At 41.5% G+C, this 24,409-nt stretch overlaps 1 protein-coding gene across 6 annotated transcripts in view; it reads right to left on the bottom strand.

The window, feature by feature from the left end:
* The window catches only part of TRIM2 (tripartite motif containing 2), a 76,000-nt gene that overhangs the window by 34,125 nt on the left and 17,466 nt on the right, over nucleotides 1-24,409 (bottom strand). For 3 of the 6 annotated variants that reach the window (XM_067297827.1, XM_013951813.2, XM_067297828.1), the window contains 2 exons: nucleotides 8,569-8,750; nucleotides 6,652-6,889 (listed from right to left, as the gene is read on the bottom strand). In XM_067297827.1, the coding sequence (XP_067153928.1) occupies nucleotides 6,652-6,889; nucleotides 8,569-8,702 (372 nt within the window). In that variant the 5' untranslated portion in view covers nucleotides 8,703-8,750. Of the gene's footprint in view, nucleotides 1-6,651; nucleotides 6,890-8,568; nucleotides 8,751-15,747; nucleotides 15,790-24,409 lie in introns of those variants that run through there. The other 3 variants (XM_013951814.2, XM_013951816.2, XM_013951817.2) reach the window with 3 other exon arrangements.

Here is a 24,409-nt window from a genome sequence, read left to right as displayed (position 1 = left end):
TGCACATATACGCAAATTCAGTGTGAGACTATTTTTTATTTTTACAGCTAGAAGATCTTTGAGCACAAAGCATTTTAGGCTTCTTAAAGAGTGTAAAAGGAAACTCATAGTAAGTGCTTCAAAGCAAGATATTCGCAGCTGTCTTGCATTCAGAACACAGCATCAGAATCTCGAATAACTTGGCCCATGCTTTTGGCACTCAGACCTCTCACACAAAGATGGCTGGACTGGAGATGCTGGTGACATCAAGAAGGTTTTTAGGGAAGAGTAGAACTGGCTACTTTCAGGTGAGCAGAGGGACTTGTAAAAGCATCATGCAAAGTATCTGGCTGCTCCAAGACATTTTGAGAATTAGGAGGGGGGAGTAAGAATCCAGATTTGCATGTGGCTATTAGCATGAATAGGGATTTTCCTCTAATAAGCTTCTTTCCTTCTTATTCCCATTCTTCCCTCTTATCTCAACTCACAAGATACAGGGCTCACAGGCAATGTGGGTTTAATCATTTGTTGGCCATTTGTGTAAACCACTTCAGAGAAAATTAAAAAGCTGCCCAAAACAAACCACGTAAAATAGAATATATTAGCAAGGAAAAAAATATGTAGCCCATCTAAACAAGAGGAATTACTTACACCCATGGCAACCACCATCAACACTACTCCAGTAACTGTGATTCGAGGGATCTCATGGTGGTATATCCTCTGAGTCCTGACAGTTACTTTGGTAGGCACTAAGATATGGTGCAATCCCAAAGTGCACAGAGAAAATCAGTTAAATAGAGTTTAGGATTTAAATTCTTTACAAAGGCTGCAAACATTTGCAGCCAGAACCAACCAAAATGAAAAAAAAAAATTATTAGGAAACTCTAAGCCTTTCTATATGATCATAAAGGTTCATTTCTTCCACATCAATGTCAAAAGTTTATCTTTCTGCCTCTTGATAATTTAATGCTTATGGTTCAAGATATTTTAAAAAGTTTTTTAGTTATTCAGTATTTTTATCTTTGGATATAATGGTTAGATTAATATAAAGTACTGGGTCCAGTCTTGTTCAACTTCTTCATCAATGACCTGGATGAAGGGACAGAGTGCACCCTCAGCAAGTTTGCTGACGATACAAAACTGGGAGGAGTGGCCGATACACCAGAGGGCTGTGCTGCCATTCAGAGAGACCTGGACAGGCTGGAGAGGTGGGCGGAGAGGAACCTCATGAAGTTCAACAAGGGCAAGTGCAGGGTCCTGCACCTGGGGAGGAATAACTCCATGCACCAGTACAGGTTGGGGGTTGACCTGCTGGAAAGCAGCTCTGCGGAGAAGGACCTGGGAGTGCTGGTGGACACCAAGTTAAGCATGAGGCAGCAACATGCCCTTGTGGCCAAGAAGGCCAATGGTATCCTGGGGTGCATCAGGAAGAGTGTTGCCAGCAGGTCGAGGGAGGTGATTCTCCCCCTCTACTCAGCCCTGGTGAGGCCCCATCTGGAGTACTGCATCCAGTTCTGGGCTCCCCAGTACAAGAGGGATGTGGCATTACTGGAGAGAGTCCAGCGAAGGGCTACAAAGATGATTAAGGGACTGGAAAGACTGAGAGCTGGGCCTGTTTAGCCTAGAGAAGAGAAGGCTGAGAGGGGATCTTATTAACGTGTACAAGTATCTTAAGGGAGGGTGTCAAGAGGATGGGGCCAGACTCTTTTCAGTGGTGCCGAGCGACAGGACAAGAGGCAATGGGCACAAACTGAAACACAGACGCTTCCATCTGAACATGAGGAAAAACCTTCTTCACTGTGAGGGTGACAGAGCACTGGAACAGGTTGCCCAGAGAGGTTGTGGAGTCTCCTTCTCTGGAGATTTTCAAAACCCGCCTGGACACGATCCTGTGCAACCTGCTCTAGGTGACCCTGCTTGAGCAGAGGGGTTGGACTAGATCATCTCCAGAGGTCCCTTCCAACCTCAACCATTCTGTGATTCTGTGAAAATGTCTCTGTTTCTTACTGAATACCTCATTAACAAACACCATTATATTTGCGGCAACATATATGAGACAGAAAACATCTCATTGGCATACTGAAGTTTATTCTAATCAACTTTCTTCCTCTTTATTCAAGTGCCAGAGAATCACCTAAACCAGAATGGTAACAGAAAGCAACCGATAAAGCTAATGTATACGTTTGCATAGAAATTGTCTCCTTTGCCTTAGTCAAATGCGGAATGTTTGGAGTGAAGCAGCTTTCATTTCCCATGAAAGTCTTTGGATTATGCCATAACTGAAGGAGAAAGAAAAGTTAATATTAGTACAATTCAGGCTTGAAGCTGATTTCCTAAGATTTTGTCAAGCATTTCCTGATCAGTCAAGATTTCATATATTTTGTTCTTTCACGTTTATTTCTAACTGCAGGCAGATATCTTCTCCTCTCCATCCCCAACATGGACTTCACATTTTATGACATTCCCAGAAAGCTTTTCATTTTGACTTTTGGTTTTTTTTTGTTTTTTTTTTTTAAATAAAACATCTCAAAAAAGGTTTGCCTCATCCCTCTTTTCCAAGTGGAAGAGGGCTCTTGGGCAGGATACGCTATGGCACCCAACACTGGCTTCAGCTGTGCTTCCACTGAAACCAGTGGGAACATGCCCATCAGCTGCAATGAGTAGGTTAATACCCACTGCTTTCAAAATCCCATCCACTGACTCCACCTTAAACCAGACAAGCATATTTCAGCACCAGGATCTAGTCACAGGCCTACGCATATCTTCACTACTGTAATTTAACTGAATATATAGAAACTTTTTAATTTGCCTAATGAAAGATGTATGCACTTCTGAAATAGATTTCACAAAGCGAAGGCACATTAATTCCAGCCTTTCAGAGGTCAGGTCTCAAAAAAAGGCTCTCAGCAATTCTAAGCCTTCCTTATCTAAAATCACATTTGAATAATCACATTTTCCATCCTCTGCTTTCTATTTGTTTGAATTAAAACAGCAGTCCAGAGAAAAAAAAGGAGGCATTTATTCTTTGCCAGCCCCCTTCCCCATCTCACACACATGCTCAGTTCCTCTGGCTCAGGGCTAGTGTGTACCTTGGCTTTGTATGTTTTGGCTTCTAGAAAAACATAAGCTTGGGTAACCTGACAGCACTTCCCAGACACCACATTAAATTTAGAACCCAGGCTTTTGTCCTCCCAACTTACAGCTTCTACCTTACCCATAAAAAAAATGTTTAATATTTACTGTAAGATTTTTAAGACTCACGAGTTAAACAACACGCTCACGCACAACAAGTGACCCACCCAAATCCCTTGTATGAGTTTCTAGTTCTGGCAGATATGACTATATCAGGGACACACTACTCACACTACTCTCCTGACTGTATTGAGTGTTCTTCATGAGGCAGGAAAATGTTTTGCCAGTAAGGAGCTCAATTTTTTAGTTCTAATGCTCACTAGGGGTCTAAGTCAGACAGTCTGAATTTTTTTATTTAGCTTAAATGACATACTGAAAATTGCAAAGAATAGAAAAATCTAGATTACAGTTTAATACACAAGTAAGTGACATACTGGGAAGTACGGAGGTGAGGGGAAAAGACAAGGTTTAAATGGTACATTATGAATTCACTTCATCAGAACATCAAGCTTTCTTATTTTTTCCTAAGAGAAGCATACAGGCAGCAAGCAGCACCTGCACAAGTTTAGGAAATGTTTTTCTAGACAAGATCTTATACCTGTCAAATTGCCAAGCTATTCTGTTATCTTTTGAGAACAAGTTAGTGAGATATCAAGTTTGCTCTCTTGTTACAGGCTTTTAATTTAATATCGGGTATGCTCTCTTGTTACACTCTATAGGCAGAAAATATGCTGCACTTGTAAAAACATGGATCCTGGGATCTAAGCAGGCTTTCACTTGTAATTTAAATAAAACTCCAAAGTGGATTTTTCAGGATAGGCACTTGAAAAGAGGCTAACCCACCCATTACATATAATATAGTAAATGGACTTACAGTTCCACAGCCTTCACTATCTTGGCTGTTCCTTGCCCTAAATGACTGTAGACCAACATTTCCAAACCTAGATTCTTATACCCAATAGAAGCTGCAGGTGTTTGGCACCTGAGAATAAAGCCAATCTTATTTTAGTGTGTAAATATAACATAAGAATATACTGTCAGGTTCAAAAGTTCCACGGCATATGTGCCATATTACCCTAATTTCACAAGAACATATTTTCAGGCTCTGTGTTGGGTGAATATGAGTAAGCATCCATTTATAGCCCAAGCACAGGAAACCATCTCTCATGTTAAGATATTACAAGCTAAGTTTCATTCCTCCTAAGAGCACACGATAAAGAAGCCACAATAGAGGATGTGCTGCAGAAGAAATAGGACACACACACATGGAAAGCAAGTGGTGGGAATATGAGGCCAATTGGAAGAGAAAGCATCTAATCTACAGTGCCTGAGGAGAGTTAAGTTACAGTGAGACAGGCAAGCCAATGAAAAATAACTGTGCATCAGTTTCTACCTGATTTTAATCAGAGAGGTTTAAATCCATCGTCACTGGTGAGATTGGAAAGACTTGTTTAAACAGAAACTAATTTCAAAACTAACACAAAGAAAATCTGCCAATATTTAAACGAAATATGTAAATTTTCCCCTTAATCATAAAAATACAACTGGTCTGACTTTGAATAGAATTATACCTAAAGTAATATGTAAAAATTATTGAAGAGAGGGTTCACTGCAGAACGACTGCCTGTTCTTTGAAGGCATTCTCCTCCAGCTACCCCTTCAGCCCCCTCTCACTCCCTGAGCACCCAGCAAAGCTGCTAGCCACCAGGCGCTTGCTCCTTGCCACACAGTGCCCTCTCGTGCTGTGCACCATGGAGCTGGCAGAAGGCCATTTCCCGAGGCAGGCCCAGGGTGCCCGTCACCCTGCCCTGCCCACTCTGCCCTTCAGCCAGGTCCACCTGGCCCATCTCAGGCTGTTCTCCCCATAGCTTATCTCAGCTCCTCCCATCACAAGGGCTCATGTGTGCACCTTAGCTTTTTAGTTCCTGGCTTAGGAAGCTTTAAATTGGGGTTATCTTCAGTCTCCCCCCAACCCTCCCAGATACTTAGTGGAGCAAGAAGATACACCACACTGGCTTTACAAGCCCACTAAGCATCCCAAGAGGCATGCCATATTTCAAGGCAAGCCAAGTAAGTTTATTTTAGAGGACTTACAAACCCACCTTCCACAGAAAGGAATTCTCAGAGAGGTATAAGGTGGCCTAATTTTAATTACAGGCAAAACAGTTTCTTCTAAGGGATTCATTTCAACATATCTAAAGAGTCATCAGCAGATAGGGTAAATACAAATCAAGTAACATCTTCATTTTCTTTTTTTTTTAATGTACTTCACAATCAAATAGCTCCCATCACCAATGCTATATCAGAGAAGAGCTATGATTCATTTTAAGGAGATCAAATAAAATGTAAATAAAACCTAGGAACGACTATATTAATCAGTAACCACTCCACACACATAGGTATAGCACACACTGAAAAAAAGTCTACCAGTTACTCATTAATCAGAGTATATAGCAAATCAGTTCTACAAGTCAATCTAAGCCCAGCAATCAGTAAGGAAAGGGAACTGAACTGTTCCTCTGTAGGAGCAATCAAAACTTGTCAACTAAATTATTCCAATACAACCAGTATTTAAACTGAGTATCAAATAAAACAGTCCTCAGAAAGTTGTCTTAAGATACTGGCACAAATTTCTTGGCTTGCATACAAGCACAACATTCAGTTTACAACACAGCGTGGCTCAGTTCTGCAACATGGTCTACTTATGCTCTTGCATAAACCTGGCTGTGAGAAAGGAGTTGGTATGCTTACCATGAAAACATGCAGGTTAAGTACTGAAAATGCTGAAGCAAGCAGTGAAAGTAGAGCTGTTCTTGTAATAATACAAGAATACTAGATGCTTATTCAGTTTGGGGGGTACTTGATATAATTTAAGAGTGCATGTAGGGAGACGCTAGGCAAAAAAGCAGATGGGGAAAAAAAGCAAAGACAAGTAGTTTACTCTGGAGTCTCCAAGAACTGATACCTGAGATCTACTTACACAAAACACTGCAGATAAACAGAGCTCGCTCTGTTCCTAGACTGTGGTGACCCAAAGCTGTGTCACTGAGGTGCTGAGCCTGAGCCAGGATGCTTTTTTATTTGTTGTTATGTTAACATACTCACATAGCTTTTGAAACTGTCTCAGATCTCACTGGGTCAGTGTGCAGGTCAATTAAGCTTATGTTTGACACATACTGCCTAAATGAGCCCACAGGTTACTACAGCAATAGTTAGGTCTACAAGGAGAGCTACAGGATCCCATCTCAGAGGCAAAGGCACAAGGCCCAGTGCTTGCGGGAAAGCAATTTTGACCACGTGTTAAAAGACAGTATCATCTAAGATGACTGGTAAGATGAAATAATATCCTGACTATTTTAAGATGCTCCATTAAGTGCATTTGAGTATTGTTAATTTTAAGAAGTCATTTGTCTTTGCTGACATATAAAATCAAAGTAGTACTGTGGTTCCCATTCCCCACTACATGTTTAGAACAAAATATCCATTGCAAGTCAGACCAATCAGTATATTGTACATATCACAGGAGCTTGTCTCACTTACATTTCCATCATGATTGGGGCAGGAGAGTGGCTTGCCTGCAGCAACAGCAGTGACAGTCTCCAAGATGGAGGACTCTTCTATGCTGTTGTCTGGTGTTCTTTGCAGGACATCCATCAGGTTGGTGATAAAGAAGTTGTTCTGGAGTGCAGAAACCCCTTTCTCTGGCAGAATGGAGGTCTGGCGGCACACGGGGCAAGAAAGGGTTAAGCTATGGGCTGGAATGTAATTCTGTAAGCACCTATTGGGAAGGGAGATAGAGGAGGAGAAAGAAAGAGAGAGGGAAAGTATCATCTAAGAGGAAAAAGAAACCCCTTCATTTACGAACTGATTTGAAATAGTGCTATCCCTACTTTTGAAAGGAAAGGTAAATCATATTCTGTGCTTCAGGAGTAAAAATGATTGTGAGGATTTTTTCCTTTAAATCTTACTTCCCCTGCCACATGGAAAAAAGATCAATAAACTGACATCATTGTGAGAGTTACGTGCCTTTCTTTGAGACATCTGTTCTACTGAGAATGCTGAGAGTTAGTGCCCCTTTTGGCCTTGAAATCAAGTAACAGCTGCTGGACATGCAACATCTGACTGCAACTGGCAATTCAATACAGTCCTCTAAACACAGGGAGCTTTGCAGCAGGCAATTCTTCAGGAGTCTAAAGGGGAGCAGCGTTACGCCAAATTGTTCATGAGACGCCAACCAAGAAAGTGTGACCCCACACAGCTAGGCAGTTCTCATCCCCTAAGGGCTTTGCTGGCACCACTCTTCATTCTCCCTTGGCATCACTCCTCCTGCCTCCCCACTAAGGGCCCTGTGAAAGGAGAGTTTAGGCTTTGCACATCAGCACTACACCAGAGGAGTTCTTCCCACCTCTTTCCATAACCAGATCAGCATAAGAGGATTACAGTAAAAAAACAGAAGCTGACCTTAGGATATACACATGAACTGAAATCAAGAAACTTAAGACTTGATGGTGAAAACCTTGACTTCACTGATTTCTGTGAGAGTTTTACTGCTGACTTCAGTGAAGTCAGAATTTCTCGTTCTTCTACAAAGGACCATTTCACTTGATGCACTCAGAGATCAATAATTTTTCTTGCACCCTATAAAATTAGGCATGCACACTGCAATTCTAACCAAGAGTTAGAAATCTCCTGAACTAAGCATTCACATAAAGTACCATTTATTATAATTCTTCTGCCATTCAATATATAACCCAAACAGCTGCATCCCACCATCAGATCAAGATCTCTAATGAATAATTCTTCAGCTAACTTTTCTGCAAATGTTTTATTCTTTCCACAGTTTGATGGATAATATAGCATTAAAGTATCACTAGCTATGTTCAATTCATTCAGCTGAATACAGTAGAAGGCAGGCTGCTGTTTTGTCCACATCTCTTTTCAAAGAGTTTTTCCACTTCAGTCAACGAAGCTGCAGAATAATGAGGACACTTAATCACTGGTTATTAATAATGCATACATCATATCTAACCCTTGGACATTTAAGGATGGGATAGTTATTCTCTGCTTAGTAAATCAACAAAGAAAGGTTTTTATCATTTCTAATTATAGGCTAATCAGAATAAATTTGAAGCTATTAATTTGAGGTCCAAATTCTGACTGCCACCACCTTTCACACTGGTGTAACAATAGTCATTAGTTTCATTGGATTTATTTTTTATTCACTCTTGCATAAAGGAGAATGTATTCAAAATATTCTGCTGCTGTCTCTTCTTATTGCCCACTATGAACAACAGTCCTCCTCTACACTCCCGCCTCTCCAACCTTCCCAAACTTTATTGTGCCTTAACGTGACCTTCACAAGTAAAGAGAAAAGTCACCGTTCACTGAAGAAGTCAAAAGTTCTGTGCTAGTTACAAGACACAAATATCTAGTTGCAAACATGGGAAAAGCTCTTACCTCTCACAGAAAGTGTGCAGGCAGGGAAGTACTTTGGGGTTCTTGTAACGGTCCAAGCATATGCTGCAGATCAGAAACTGCTTGTCAATCTGACGGACCACAGGACTTGGGATGTTTGGGCCTTCACTGGCCATCCTAGACCACTGACATATGGGTCCTGTTCCCTTCTACCCTGCACACTGCTGGAGTGGGATAAAGGGAAAGGAAAAGAAGAAAAATGGCTTATAAATTCCATGAAATAACAATATCAACAACCAGTTCACTCATGTTTCATTCTGATGCAGGAATTCATATTTCTATATAGAACCAAAACAGTGGAGAATTAAACTTTTAAAATGTTTCGTCACTGTTGAGAGCCTGGGAAACAGTCAACACCACCATACGTAACACCTCTTTCTGAAGCAGACGTTCTGGAAAGGCATATTGCCTCTGGTCTGTAAGAGTTACAAGGCTGTCTGGTTTTAAAGACATCCCCTGATAAAAATGTTCTTGCAACTGTAGGTTCAGCCAGTGCTAACAAACATAGGATTTCTTAAGTCTACAATACAGTTGGCAGAATGCTTAAACTGGAACTGCACCGGCCACTGTCAAATGGCCGTGTCACAGGGAGTTTGAAAATGGTTCACCTAACATTTTTTCCTTATCAGTGCAGGTGGAGCCAAAGATATAGTAGGTTTAGACTCTAGCAAGCCCCAGAAAAGGAAGCTTCAGAATGAACCAGTCCCCGGCAAGGGAGCGCTCAATTCTGCGCCAACAACAGGAGCGGGGTAGGTGAGGTGGGAATCCTCAGAATAAAAGAAACTTAGCAAAGAAGAGGCAACCGTCCCATTCATCAGACAGGAATAATAGCTGCTCAGAATCAGCAAAGACAGGGTGAGGGATGGATGTAATATGTCTGGATAATAAACGTAAGAAGAACAGCATTCTAGGCAGAAAGAATAGTAAGAGTCATACTTCTATGGCTGAAGTCTCTTCATAAGCCTGGCATAAATAAAATGAAATAAATGGGAAAGAAAAAGGTCTACCAGCTGACAATTCAAATTGCAGGTTGTAAGACCCTCCAGCAGGCTGGGAACTCCTCCTGTACTGCAACAAGGCGCACAGACAGAAAAACTTCAGTTTCTTCTCAACTGGATGCACAGTTTATAGACAACAGGATTAACATGTGTAGAGAGAAAAGTGGGGAGGACAAGAAAGGAAACCTGCCTGTTTCCTGAGAAAAGTAAACTGCCTGTTAAAATAGATCAGGAAAACCTGCTGGGACAAGCAGAGGCCCTGGCAGGGCAGCCTAACAAGAGCTCTTCGCCATGAGCATTTTACCGAGGTGCATCGCTTGAGGCTGGAGCACTCAGAGGTGCAGGCTTGCTCCCTGCAGCCTGGGAAACCCACTGCCACTTCTGTCTGCACACCCACTTCTGCGGGTCCTGCTGTGCCCAGAGAGGAACGCAGCCGCCTTGCCTTGGTGAGCAGCCAGCCCAGCTTCATTCCTGCGCTGGAGAGATTCCTCCTCAGGTAGTCACTTCTTCCCTAAACATTTTCTACCCCAGGTTTTAGTCATTCGTTTCATATTTGGGTTAGGCCTAGTTTGGCCATCTGCCTCAGATGCTGATTGTGCTTGTTCAAAGGTCGCTTAAGTTCCACAGTGATTTCTGCAGCCCACCATATTTTATAAGCAGTGTTAGGTTGCTCTCCTTCCGGTGCTGAAGGCACGGGAGTATGAATCTGACAGAGCGGAACACAGGCTGGTTTTCCTGAGCTGGGTGTTTAGCTGCACAGGTAGGCAGGAAGGGTGTACTTGCTCCATTGTGCAAGTGACTGTTCCTAGGGCAATGCTGATGGTTATGGAACATGCTGCACCGACTCCACTGGTAACAGACCCCTGTGGATCACCTCTGCACAAGCACCGCAGCAGAAAGTTACTCACAACTAAAATACCCCAAAGCAGTAACTGACAGGTAACTTGATGCATCAAAATTTATATGCTAGGCACTTTTGTTTCCTTTTTGGAAAAAAAAGGGAATCTCTAAGTTAAGAATGGCTACAATTGTCTTAAAATACAATGATGAACAACATGAACCAAAAATGTCTTATTTCAGAATTAATCACTTGTTTCATTCATTTCTTCCCACATAATAAGGTAAAACCTGTTAATATTACATAAACATAAATTAAATTAACCTATTTAAATGCCATAAATCATACACAAAAACCCTGGGAGATCAATTATGAAGCTACATTACTTTTTAAAAGCTTGAGTTAAAAATGGTTTTACAAAAAGTAGAACGAAAATATCCAGCTTTTGCAAATGGGAGTAGAAAGAGCAGACTACCAAACAGGCATTAATGTATTTATTAATTGGGCAGTATAACATGAAGATCTTCAGTGATGTGTTTCAAAAGAAAATTTATTTCACCATTGATTCAGCTCCACTTACCTCCCATTCTCCTTCCCAAAACTTCTGGGGAGGGGTGGGGAGGGGAGTGTTTAACCAAATAAAGGAGGAGAGAAAATCAGCAGCAGGAAGACTTCTTATCAAAAGCACAGTTTCCAAACTGGGCACAGATAGGTTATGAACAGTATAATTTTTGGTATAAACTAAGCACAACCTATTAAAAACAAAAAAATTGTACTTAAGGATATGAAAAAATAGCTTTCCAGTGAATGCTGCCTGTCATTAAGAAAACCAAGTTCTCAGCAATCAAATAGATGATTCTCTATCATTTCATCTTTCGGCCATGAAGAACAGTCACATCAGCAAATAGTGTTTATACAAGAAAAACTCCTGTTATCTGAAAAAATTCATATCATCTGATCTTCACCCTAGTCTTTTACATTCCCCTGATCTCACTGTAAAATCAGATGATTCTTAGTGTTTCATACACAGGTCTCATCCTAGCCACTTTAAAGTGCTTTTAATATTTGGCATTTTGTCTGGAACATAGCAGGCCATGCCTGTCATTTATCCCCTATGCTTATGTGAATCATGTTTAAAATATGCACCTGAAAACAGAATTTGGTCTGTACACTTCAAGCTTTGGCCACTACATGGTATAACAACACCTTAAACAAGTGGTTCAATTTAAAAAGTTTCTAGAGTATGTCATTTTCAGGATTGAACATCTGATTCTGCAACCTCACTGAGCCAAATTCACCTTAGATGAGATTTTGCTGAATGGGATGTAGCTATGGAAGTGATGATTTTGCCCATTGTCTCAATGTAAGCAACTATATAACCAAAGACCAAGGAGAAGCTGCAAGTTTTAGATGGTCCTTTTGAATCTGGCTAAAGACAGAATTAATTGTGATTTGTTGCAGTGGTAGCAGCAATTCCTCAAAACAGCAACTTAAGTTTCAGAGGTGCAGGCAGTGGGAGATTTAGTAAAGTAATAGTATTTTTACAAGAAAAAACATTCTTTTATACAGTAACATCTTCTGAACTCAGAAACTGCTAGAGGTTTTTTGTGAGGTTCGTTTTGTCTCTCAATGTGATAAAAGGCAGCCAAAGCAAAAGCTCTGAAAATAAGTAAGATCCGAGAAACAAGTCTCCATATATATTTGCACTTCTTAATTTAAACATACAAAGCCAAGGTTTATGAAGCATTGCACCAAACAAGACATAAAACCCCACCCATTTATCTCTAAGAAGCACGCACTCAAAACCTAGTTCAGGTTTGCCAAATCAAGTGCAGAAAAGGGCTCTGAAAAGTATACCCTTTGTCACCCATTTGAGGTTCGAGGACTGTCATCTTCCCAGCAATCCTGAAAATGACCTTGTTCTCTTTCCTTCTGCTTGGAAATATGTTTATCGTTTTTTCACTCACAATATTCTATACAGCAAAGAGGAGTGAAAACAATGGCTCTGTGAGATACCGTAAAGCTTAGCTCTGCTAAGCGTGCCTGCCTTCAGGAATGAATGTCAGGGTGCGGCCCCACCCATAACTTCCTATAGATTTAGGAAAGGGAAAAAATGCTATAGTACAGCAAATAACAGTTCCAAAAGAGTTGTTTTAAATAAATAGAGCCATTAAATAGAAAAGTGCACCCCTTCTACAAGTCTCTTTAAATAAGCTCTGGAATTCTTCAACAGGAATCGAGTTTTCTATTAGATTCCATGGATTGGCCAAGAAAAAGACCCTGGGAAAGCTTATAACTGCCTGTTCAATTCCCAGGATTTAATCCTAAAAGAGCAGAATCCTCTGTTACAAGTTCCGCTGCTATCACTGAACTCCACCCAGCCAGAACGGCAACTAGACTCAGCCTGAAAGTACAGCCCGAGGAGAACAAATTGCTTGCTGCTTGTTCATCTTCTTCTTATCAATGGTATTCACAACCCAGAGGGTCTATTCATGTATTATGAATGAATAGGTTTCCAATGGCAACGTTTGCAAAGGAACGGTTAGGCCTTGAGAGCCATAAGAAAGGGTGGGGAACCTCAATAATGTTGCTTCAAAGCTTGGGGGAGCCGAGGGTAAAACTCCTTAAACCAAATACAGTGCCTGTCCACTCTTCTTCGAATAAAAGAGAGATTCAAGCCGAGATTATAGCAGCAGCCCCCAAATTAGCCAATACAGAACACATTGAGTAAATTAATAATCATAACCAGCACAGAGCCCTCTTGTACAAAAGGCTTGATAAGCTAAATTTGCATTCCTTTCTCTCCCACTCTTCAATCAGCTTGGTGCCTTGTTGTTTAAAGCACAGCAACCCTCCTCATTCTTACAGCATGCAGAATTATAATGAACTATCGGGGGCCAAAACAGAAGGAGCAACCCAGCAGCAGCCACCAGGAATAACACTGACCAAACTTGAGCATTTTAGACCTACCCATCTTTGTAGATAAGTAGCTTAATCAATGCAGTGCTGAGGATAAAATCCTTGCAGGGACGGAGCTGCAGTTCCGTAGTAATCCAAACGAATAAAACATCATCTGTTAATATTTCAAGCTTAAGAGCCTCATGAGTGAAACTGGTTAAGAATCCCTATCATAGCACAGTCAATATTAGATGCACAACATATTTTGTGCTCTAAAGAATGATGCTCCATTCCACGAAGAGGACAGGTGGAAAGAAAAATGGAAGAATAAGAGGAGGCCCAGTGAAGTCGTCATGAATTTTTTTTTCCCCCGGGTCATTTACAAGTGGGAGACCCCTTCAGGATTCAAACCAATCAGTCTTTATTTAGCACATCTTTTTCTCACTCAGCCTGTGTAGAAAGACTGCAGCAAATCGTGCAAGGGATTGTGGGATAGGGATGCAGCAGAGAGCTGCAATGAGATTCGCTGGGTTATTTTTTTTTCCTCCCTAGTCAGCAATCAGCTGTTTCAAGGCTCCGCGCAGGGCCATTGAATTCGGTCACCAGAATGTTATTACAGGATTAGCAGGCGGAGACAGCTACCACTGTGCATCTGGCATGTCAATGCCGCTAAGAAATACATATGCAAATATTACTCGCAAATCAGAAAAAGGATTTAACTCAGAAGGGGAGAGTAAATATTACGTAATGTAATTATCAGGACAGCCACCACAGCTGAAGTGAAAGCACTTTCATTTATAAGGGGAGATAAAGCATTATACTTGCAGATTTCACTCTGACTTTTCCAGCATTTAGAATGCGATAAAAGAAAAATTCTCGCCTGCTCCAACTTTTAGCAACAACAGGAGACCCCGACAAACGTTCTTTGTCTCTCCAGATGTTTAAATCAGAACCAAAGAAATCTCTTCTAAAAGTTGTGCTACTGACACACAGACCAGCAGCAATTTCTTATACCACAGACCTGCGTATGTGACCTGACCCACAATCAAGGCAAATATTTAAGGCAGCAATTAGTATCCTCATATTCAAGGAACAAGAGAATCAAAGCTAAGTCTGTTGAACTTTTGTACAAACACTAATGCAAAACTGTATTCTGCTAGTTAACCTATTTACTTATTTAAAAAAAAAAAAATCACAGATCAGTTCAGGTATTACTAGGCTTTTACCAAAGGAATAAACAAAAGTTTAATTTCAGTGGTGTTTTTCAGATCCACAGAGAAGGTAAATAAAAAGCTGCTGATGAGCACACAGGAACTACTGAAGTAAGGCAACATAAAATTAGCTTTGTCCTCCAGTATAACAGCTGGTGTTTTTGAAGACAAGGTAGTATTTGCATCTCTAAATACAGTGAATCTTTTCTTTTGAAAAAACAAATCACATGCAAGTATTCCAGCTATCTGAGGCTAAAAAAGCTTCTCACAAACAAAAGGACACTAAGGTCCATCTGCATTAAAAATAAAAAAAGTCGGTTCTAAATACTAGCTCTGCTAATCTGACTGGATTAGAACAAATATAGTTATTTCAGAAATCACAGTTTAAAACACAGTTGCAAGCCCTTTAAACACAGTTTCCAAAATACACTTCTCCATTCTCGGACTGACCAGGCAAATAGTATTAATAATCATTTAGCAAGAGGGAAATTTAATCTAATTCCTGTTAAAAATATAGATTCTCTATACATTATTTACACTCCCCTTGCAATCATTTAGCCAGATTGGTTTCAAACATCATACAGTTCCAACCTGGCTTCTCTGGCTAATGCCCACAGGGCTAAAGCATGCCGTAAGCCACTTTATAAGATGAAATGAAACATCAGGACCTCTGTGCATGTGTGTGTGCGCAAGCTTGTGCCACAATACTGCTCCTCTGTTTCCCTCAACATGTGCTGAACTCTGTCAAGGAGAGAGAGCAAGGTATTTTTTGTTTTAACTCCAACATTCAGCAGGTCAGAAGTAGCAGCAATCTGCACAGCAGGATTCACAGTTTAGAAAAGGGCAAAGAGCTTCAGGCACATTTTGTTGGTTTTTAATCTGCCTAGAGAACCCCATTACAAAGCACAGGCAACGTTCTTCACTCCCACAGCAAGGAGAGCCAAAGCCTTTTGTTTCTGCCACTTGAACAATGGCACATTTAAAACAAAAATCAAGAATAAAAACTCAGAAGTGGCACTCCCTGAACCAAGGTGGAAGACTTTCAGATAGAAGCAGGCAAATGTCACTTAGCTGCTTGCTTTCCCTTGCTCCTTTCAGGCATCAAATTTACATACAATAAAACAGAATGACAAGTATTGCTCAAATTACTAATGCCATTTATGGTCAGCAGTATGGACTACATGCCCCCCAAACCAGAACCGATCCCATAACGTACCTCATGGTCAAAGGAAACTGCAGGAGTCACAGCTGCAGCCACTCTCATAACAACCTACGACACCGACTGAGAGAGGCAGGCAGAGGATTGCCTCAAAGTGCAGTTCTCTTATAATTAACTCCTAGAAGCTTCCTGCCAACAATGATCTTATGTTCTGCAAATAATTCTGCTTCTTCAACAAAACAAAAATGTGGTACCGTGGCAAAGAAAATGAGACAACAGTCATAGCATTTCCCCTGACATTTTTGTTCTTGCATGTTTAATGTTGACATGTGGGTTTCTTCTCCCTAGCGAAAAGGAAATGGATTTGCAGCTCAGTGAACAATCTTGCACTTTGCCCCCATACCAGTTACGACTAGCCTGTTTCAAATAGTTTTATTGTATGTGTGTTTTGAGTTTGTTTGTTTTTAACAAACTACTTTCCCCCAGAAATTTGCTGCACTCCTCTTTGCTGCTGACTTATCAGTGAAATAAGTTCTTAAGAGAAAAGACACAGTACATGCCATCTTCACAGTGACATGGAAAAAAGTGCTCTGGCCCGTTATCATCCTCTATAATTGTCTTTTTTTTTTTTTTTTTGAATAATTTGTTCTTTTCCCTGCTCCAAATGAAACATAAATTCTTACTCTTAGAGAGCCCATAAATGGCAGGTTGCCAAAAAACCCCACAGCTAATTTATAGGCTACAGCTAGATATTGCTATATTCTTCCCCAATATTAAATAAATCTTCCAAACACTCCAGGTTAAGATTAATGATCTATATTGGAGTCTCTACTATAAATTGACTGAGGGGAGAATAGTCTAACTCAGCCTACTGTACAAAAAGAGATTTTATGGTCAGCAGAAGAAAAAACTTTGGATTAGCCCAAACTAAATGGCTAACTATATTGTTCCATTTATCACTAATAAAGTGTTAAGATTGTGATTGGAAAATAAGAGGTAGGAGAGACCAGAAATCAATTAGCCAAAGCCAATGCGGTGGGAACGAGGGCTAGTTTGGGAACACAAATATAGGAGAGGATGGGCTGTTCCACTTGTCACCCTGCTCCAAATCCTTAATTTGACCCAGACGGCAGGAGGACAGGTGAGGTTGAAACAACCAGGCTCCGGGATTGTGAGACCATGCCCACACCAGGAACCACAGGGCTTTAGTCAACCTGACAAGACAGAGCCAGCCAAAGAGATGCAGATGACACTTTCGCCTTTCCCCATTACAGCTGTGTGTCAGTACAGACCTGGCAGCTCCCACAGACTGAGTGCAACCTCCAGCTCTGGTGCCACATTCTCCAGTGGCCTGGGCTATAGCTCGCATTTGCAGGGAAGAGCTTCCTTCCACTGTGGGCCCTGCCTGCAGCCAGAGGGCATGTCTGCCCTGGAAAGAGCTTTGTTGGGTGCTTGTTCCTTGCTCCAGCCACAGCACCGGGCCATGATCATTCCCCAGTCTTGTGATCCAGTGGAGCAGATGCTCTTCCCCCAAGCTTGTGACCCAATGCATGGCTTGTCACAGCCCAGCAGGCAAAGAACTTGAAAGGTTTGCCTGGGATGCAGTGCCAGGCTGCTGGAGAGCTTCCGATCCCCACAGCGCCAGTCCTTCTCTGCCTTTGCCACCTTATTCTATTTCCCTCTACCTTCTGCTTACGTCTAGTTTAGCGTGCCAAGGTTGTGGCTTTTGTAGCACTACTGCAGCTGGCAAGGCAGCTACGAGAAATAGCTGGAACAGCCCAACCTTCCTGTTTTGCCAGCACAAGTTTGCACGACTGCAGTCCATGCCTGTCTCCAGCATGGATGTCACAAGTCAGGCAGCACCGAACACAAGCTGCTTTTTTTCCCCCTCTGTGTCATTCTTTCTCTTTCCCTTTTTGTGTATTTGTTATTGGGGTAGCAGGACCAGACACCACAGCCACCAGAAACAAGCTCTCTATTCTGGCATTTCTTCTAAGCGACAGTCCACTCACCTTCAATACTGTTGTCAGATGTTGGTGTCATGAGTTAGGTTTCCTTTAAAAGCTTTCAACTGCTAAAGGCACAAAAGGAATAGAAGCCACTGTTAAAAATGAAAGCCTTGCTTAATAGTTTTACACGTTTAATGCTTTAGTGCTTTTTCCTCCTCCCTTTTGTTGGTCTGTAATAAAAGCTTACAAGAGGGTGCATGCCTGAAATACACAGGTGGACCTCTTAGGACACCAACATACTAATGCTTGATATTCTGATTTGTAGAGAAGGGAAGGGTTCTGGCTGGCATCTAATACCACCTTTTCTTCTTTCTCCTCCTCCCCATGACTTCTACCTCTCTCTGCAGTATCCTCCATCATCTCCAAGACTAACTGTGATAGTCCTACTTCCGTCTCCACGGACCCCATCTCCCCGCTGTCCTGTCCTCAGATGAAGAGGAGGCTTTCTGGTAGCTGCCCTGCACACCAAAGGACAAGAATAGCAGGTCAAAGCTCATGTGATCTTACAGTCCTCATGCAACTGATACACAATATCTACTTTAAGGCTATTTTTCTATCTGAGGTTTTCAGGACCTCATTTCGGGCCAAGGGCTTGCACAGTTTACTCCAACACACCTGGAGCACGCTGGATTCACTACATGTGCAAGAACAATTGGAGTGCATGCAGTGGAAGTCCAGAAATAGCCAACCAAATGCCCAAAGTTCTCGCCAAAGAAATTTCAGAGGGAAGGGCAAGGAATGAGGGGAAATGGACATCTTGAGGAAAACCCAGACAAATGGTAGCCTAAACTGTCATATCAGAGGCTAATTGTCCTCAGAGCTGTCATTTGGGGCTCTTTCCATGTTTAACAAAATGTCAATCACATTCTCGGATTAGCTATTTAAAAAAAATTATCAGCACCGTGAGGCAGGTCCGGGAAATCAGTTCAGGGGCTAGATGTTGTGCAGGCCTAAGTAAAAGGGTTTTAAATAATCAAAGCATCCATCCAAAGCAGCACATCAGAGCATCTATATTGAAAACCCCTATCCTGCTTAACTGCTTAGTGCTGTTAACAAGACCTTTATTACTGTACATTTTTGGCTCTCTAGACCTGCCTATTTTGTTAACTTATCTCTGTTCCACTTTTATAGGTAGACGTCTTCAACTGAAAACACCAAGCTCAACTGACAAATAATTAAAACTATGCCTCAAATCACTGCAGCTTCTATAAACATCTCCAAAATGCTATTTGGAACAAAAGCGCCTCACGGAGACTCTGTACTAATCACTGTTAACCCCTCCAGGCATAGGATAACAGGCAGTGCAGAAGTCTAAGCAGAAGTCTATTTGGGAAGAGGTCCATGGCTTTTTCTACAGAGTGCTAGATATAAGGTACTTTGGAAAATGTCCTAGGCATTTTCTTCAGAGGTGCTGAGCAACAATAAGGAAAGTAAAAGGAAGTTGCAAATGCTCAGCACTTTTGGTACTCAACTGAGTGTGGTGAAGGCTGAACTGCTCAGAGCTCACCCCCTCCACTCTCTCCTGAGACACTCATCTGCATCTGCCCCTCACCGCACCTTCGCTTAATCTCCCTTTAGGAGAAGTGAAACATGTCAGGTACTAGAGGTTAGTTATACATTCTCTGTTGACCACTGCAAAGTAAGGTTCCCTCTGCTTCTGTTTCCACTTACTTAAATAAGATTTTATTGAACTAGCACAAAATTCAACTCAGCAAGGGACAAGGTGGCACCCAGCAATCACCATATGCCATGTAACTTCTATACCAAACTAACTTAGAGACTGCCAACCCCCAGGAATTTTTTTCTCGCAGCCCTCAAAATCTCACTTCCCAGCTGATAAAACATATGGAAAATAAATCTGGAGAAAAAAATAGGTGCTTTATAGCAAGAAACAGCAGACAGAATCTAGACATTAAAAAAAGCAAACAATGGAGGCAGAAAGGGAAGGAATCCACGTCTCCCTAGCAGACAGTCAGGGTAGATAGGGTGCCTGAGCAGGTAGGGTTTCTGCCAAAAGCACATCTGGGAGAGGGACTAGGAAGGGGGCGGGGAAGGAAGAGCCCCTCTCCAGCCTGTGAGCAGGCTGAACTCGGGCAGATATCCTCTGCAGCACTTACACTGTTTAAAAATGCAGTGTCGGCTGCTGCACCTCCATATTTACCTGAGCTTTTGTACAGTGTCCACCTCATTTTCTTCCCTGGAACCCAGCAGCAATGTTATCTTCTACATCTGTTAAGTCTTCTCCTGAACTGAAATGTCTTTCAAAAACACAGATATATCTAAAAACCTATACAGTCCTTGGGTTTGGAGAAGGCCTCACTCAAGCTTAAGTGGCAGGCAGAGGTTTACCCAGGCAGGCTCTTTTGTGTTGGCAAAAGTGCAACACTGAACTTCCCTGCAAGTAGGTAAACACATAAGCTGCGTACGGCAGGTAGTCTGGCAGCATCAGCAATAGTGAGAAATGGCATCAAAATAACCTTGGCAAAAGGAGCTCCGCGGGTTTTAACAACAGTTGTGTGCTCAGAAGCTGAACCTACCAAACAACAACAACAAAAAGCCACCTACAGCTCCTGTGGGGAGCTCCACAGCTCAAGCATGTTGGGTGCTACGCTGTGTCCTCCTCCTCCACACTCACAGGGTCACTCCAGCTGATTTAGGATTAGACAGCTTCAGCACTTCCAAACTTGGAAACACCCAATGGCTGAAATTATCCAAGTAAACACCCCTTTCCAGTCCTCAACAAGGACACTCGTTTGCTGATTGCACTCCAGCGTTCCTATTTAAAGAACTGTTGTTATGGGAAAAAGCTGAAACCTTACTACAGCATAGACAAAGTGTTGCACAGATCTTGTGCCTTATCTGCAGAAATGCATCAATTCCCAAGGTGTGTTTCCACAGCTAAATTTCACTACAGCCACAGTGGGACATGGTTATCTGACCACAACCCCCCTATTCCTCAGCGGGCTGGATCTCCCAGCAGTCCTAGAGGTCCTCTCTCAGGGCCTCCACAGCAGCTACCCTGGCTCAGCCCAAGTTCCCCCCCCAGGCCTTTCCCTTGAGGTACCAGGTTGTATACCAGACACACGCTGCAAGGAAGAGCAACAGTAAAAGGTGCCTACCTTTAGCCTTCTTCTCCAAGAGTAACTCTCCTAACCGTTCTCTTAGGTCCTTCCAGTTTCCCATCTGCTGACAAACACATAGGGCAGGGCCAGGCTGGACGCCCAAGGCCCTTACAGGGGCACTGTCAGGCTGCTCGTAAGCCAGTGCCTGACACGGACATACGTCAGACTTCCACAAAAATCACATTCTCAGAAGACCCTCATGCATATCTGCCTGCATGAATGTCAATCTTTTGAACTGACATCACAACTTATGAAATAATCCCTGATGAAAAAATCAGGAAAGTAGTATTCACCCATATGACAAATTTTTTAAGATTCTCTCAAGGTGAATTGGGATACACAGTACATGTGTTTTTATATCAAAATACATCCATTTTACTTTGCAGGAAAGCCAGTACCTTTGTAAATACATAGGCAATTTAGGAGACAGTCTGGATAAAAGTAACCAAATGAATGCAGCTGTAGTGTTAAATAAAAAAGGCATTTGGAAAAAACACTTTCAGGACAGCTAAGAGGAATACTGTCCTAAATCATCCATATGATCATTTGTATTGTGATAGCACCTAGAAATGTCCTTCAGGTACCAGAATCCCACTGTGATAGGCACTAGCTATACAGAACACAGATCCTATGAAAGCACAGATAGCCCATACCTTAAGGCCCCAGGCCCCAATTGCCATTTAACTGCATCTGTGACACTAAGTACTTTTCTGTGCTATGAAATAAGTTTTCATAGCAAGCTGATAGCTTGGATGAGGGGGTATTTTTGTACAGGAAGAGGTGCAAGACAGTAGCATATCCAGCCAGAATCTTTTGCAGTCAGGTAAGAGGAACAGATCTTAGCATCCTCTTCTCTTTGCAAACTCTACGTGCAAACATAGGGGCTGCCTGATGAGTTTAGGAGCAGTCATTCTGATGACTGTGACAAGATGTACTGTGTTGTTCTTGATACAGGTTAGACATAGTATCACCAAAATGACATGTATGTTAGACATGTATGTAAAGTAACCAGCTGTATGCATTAGTGTTAAAAGTAATTGAGAAATTCTAGTGGAAAACCAGTTACAGATAGAAAGTACATACTCCACACTATTTCAGGTGCTGAACATTTTGCATAACACAAATATCACAATGAGGGGCTGTTATGATACATTTCAAGTAACTTAAATGTTTTTAGAACACTGATGAAACTGTAATTACTATATTTTGGTAGGTGGAACATGTTGCCCTCCTTGTTAAATTTTAATCACAATTTATTCTTTATTTACAATTTGTATCTATTGCTTTTTACTCTCCCTTTTTATTGGCCATAGACAAGAAACCTCTTTTAAGGCTACCAGCAACGTGCTTGATACTACTTCATCCTTTGAGCTGTGAAACTCATTGCCCTAGGATGATACAGATGTTATCATTTTACAGGCATCCCAGGAGAGAATGGCAAATTCATGGAGGATAAATTGATTAAAGATTTTTAAATATAAAGACACCATCTCTACCAGAAGCAGACCTGGAAGGATAAATTACTGAAGATCAAAGAGTATTATGGAAAGTATCATTATACATCTGATCTATTCTTATATTCTTCTCTAGGCAACCACTATGAGCCACCAGCAAAATCAGAAGGCTGGGCTAAATTTACTTTTGATTTGATTCAGTCAAACCTTTAAAATACTGAGTGTAGACATCACAGGAGCTGCCTTAGTAGCCACTCCCTTTTGGCATAGTTAATGAATAATAATGGTGTGGTGCCATAGGGCTGTTTTGATTGCTTTGCAGAGTCCTGCAATTTGGGCATATCAGGTGAAATGAATCCGTCATACAGCTGCCTTAATATGCCACTGCTGCGTAAAGAATGCTACTTAGAGCCACAGACTGCCTTTAGTGCATGCACCCATTTATAAGCCATATGAGCAAGACACAGTGATGAAAGACTGGGCATCACCCCAGGCAGAGAAGCCTTTCATAGTGAACACAGTACTAACCTACCAGTTCTCCCCACTTCCTCCTGCCTTTTCAAATTTACCGTATCCCTAAAAATAAGATCTCTAGTGATATTTCCTTAAGAGTAACATCCACCATGCTGTCTCTGCAGAGGTGCTCAGTACTATTCTAAACACAATGCTACAGAGCTTGGTGAAGTCATGGCTGTCCCCATTTAAAAGTTTAAAAGTTGCCCACTTCCCCAAGAGAGGCCCCTTCAGAGGGTGCACACCTTCAGAGCTTGCCTTCTGCGGAGCTCGTCCCAGAGGGGAAACAACGACGGTTGTTCAGAGGGTGAAGGCCACCATTCAGGAGCTCAGGTAAAAATTCTTCAAAAGTTAAAAATGGGGAGAAGCCTTCCCATTCTTTTGCTTATTTGTCTTCAGTACAGTGCAATGAGTCAACTTCTGATAAGACAAACAAAAATTTTGGACTTTGCAAGCACAGTAAATTATTCACGGAAATGCTCACTTACTTTTGCAAATTCACCTTATTATATACAAACATTTCTGCTCACACCAGTCTAGTCATTTTTTCTGTCTATTTTTTGTAGGAGGGAGTAGGAAAAAAAATTAATTAGAGTGAAGAAGATGAGTGAAGAGGGGGTCTTCTGCCTACACAAAACATATGGCACTGTTCTTCAGAAATAAGACAGTCCTGTTAAACATTGACTTATGTTTCCTGTGTAATAAAGGACCACACTTATGCCCACTGGGAGACTAAGTAAAGGACTGCATTTGTGAATGAATGGAAAATTATTCATCTTTAATGAGTGATGAAGTATCTTAGAATATGTTTATATTTCATGATGAAAATTTAGCTCCAGCTATTTCAGATGCCTAACTGCAAGACAAAAAGTTTACCACTGCATATTTGATAAACAGGATGAATTCTTCATAGTGCAGCACTTAATTTCAGCTCTTTATTATAAAGTGCTTTCTGAGCTGAGATGCCGAAAGGTCAGTTGTTCCCATGACTATAACAGAGCAGACTGGGAATTAGGTGTTACATTAAGGACCTCTAGGGAGAAGAACTTATTCTTTGCTGAGGGTCCAACAGGTCTTACAAGCACATTTGGAAGACCACACACTAACCCATGCCATGGTATTGTCTCAGAGTAACACACAGAAAAAAAAAAAAAAAAACTCAGGTGGTATTAAATTAAGTTGTGGCTCTACCTGAATTTGGGGCCCTAGATTTCCCAACCCCAGTACAGTGCAATTATTTGGGTTCTAAATAGCAAATTAAAACTACATTCAAAACAACAACAAAAATGCAGAGGCTTATCATGTGGGAGTTAAGCCCTGCAAGTTTTCCATTATCACTTCCTCTGAGACAGGGATTACACGAGCGAAAGTTGTAGCAGGGTGTTTCATGGTTAGTGTTATCTCACTAGAAGACAAAAAAAAAAGAGTGCAGAGTGTCGTGCAAATACACACTTAAACTGAGGCAGTTTTTCCTCTTCAGCAGTTTATAGTACACTATAAAAGGCTTGTTCCCCAGTCCTGAGTTTTCATTCCTGGAGGTCATTTTAGTTCCTGAGGGACATGTAAGCAGCCTGACTTAGAGCATTAACAACATATAACTGTTCTCAAGAGCCAGTGTGGC

This window comes from Apteryx mantelli, chromosome 5, assembly GCF_036417845.1.
Source record: "Apteryx mantelli isolate bAptMan1 chromosome 5, bAptMan1.hap1, whole genome shotgun sequence".
In the NCBI taxonomy this organism is placed as follows: domain Eukaryota; kingdom Metazoa; phylum Chordata; class Aves; order Apterygiformes; family Apterygidae; genus Apteryx; species Apteryx mantelli.
The sequence above is the reverse complement of the archived record's forward strand: the minus strand, read 5'-3'. Positions and strand labels throughout refer to the sequence as shown.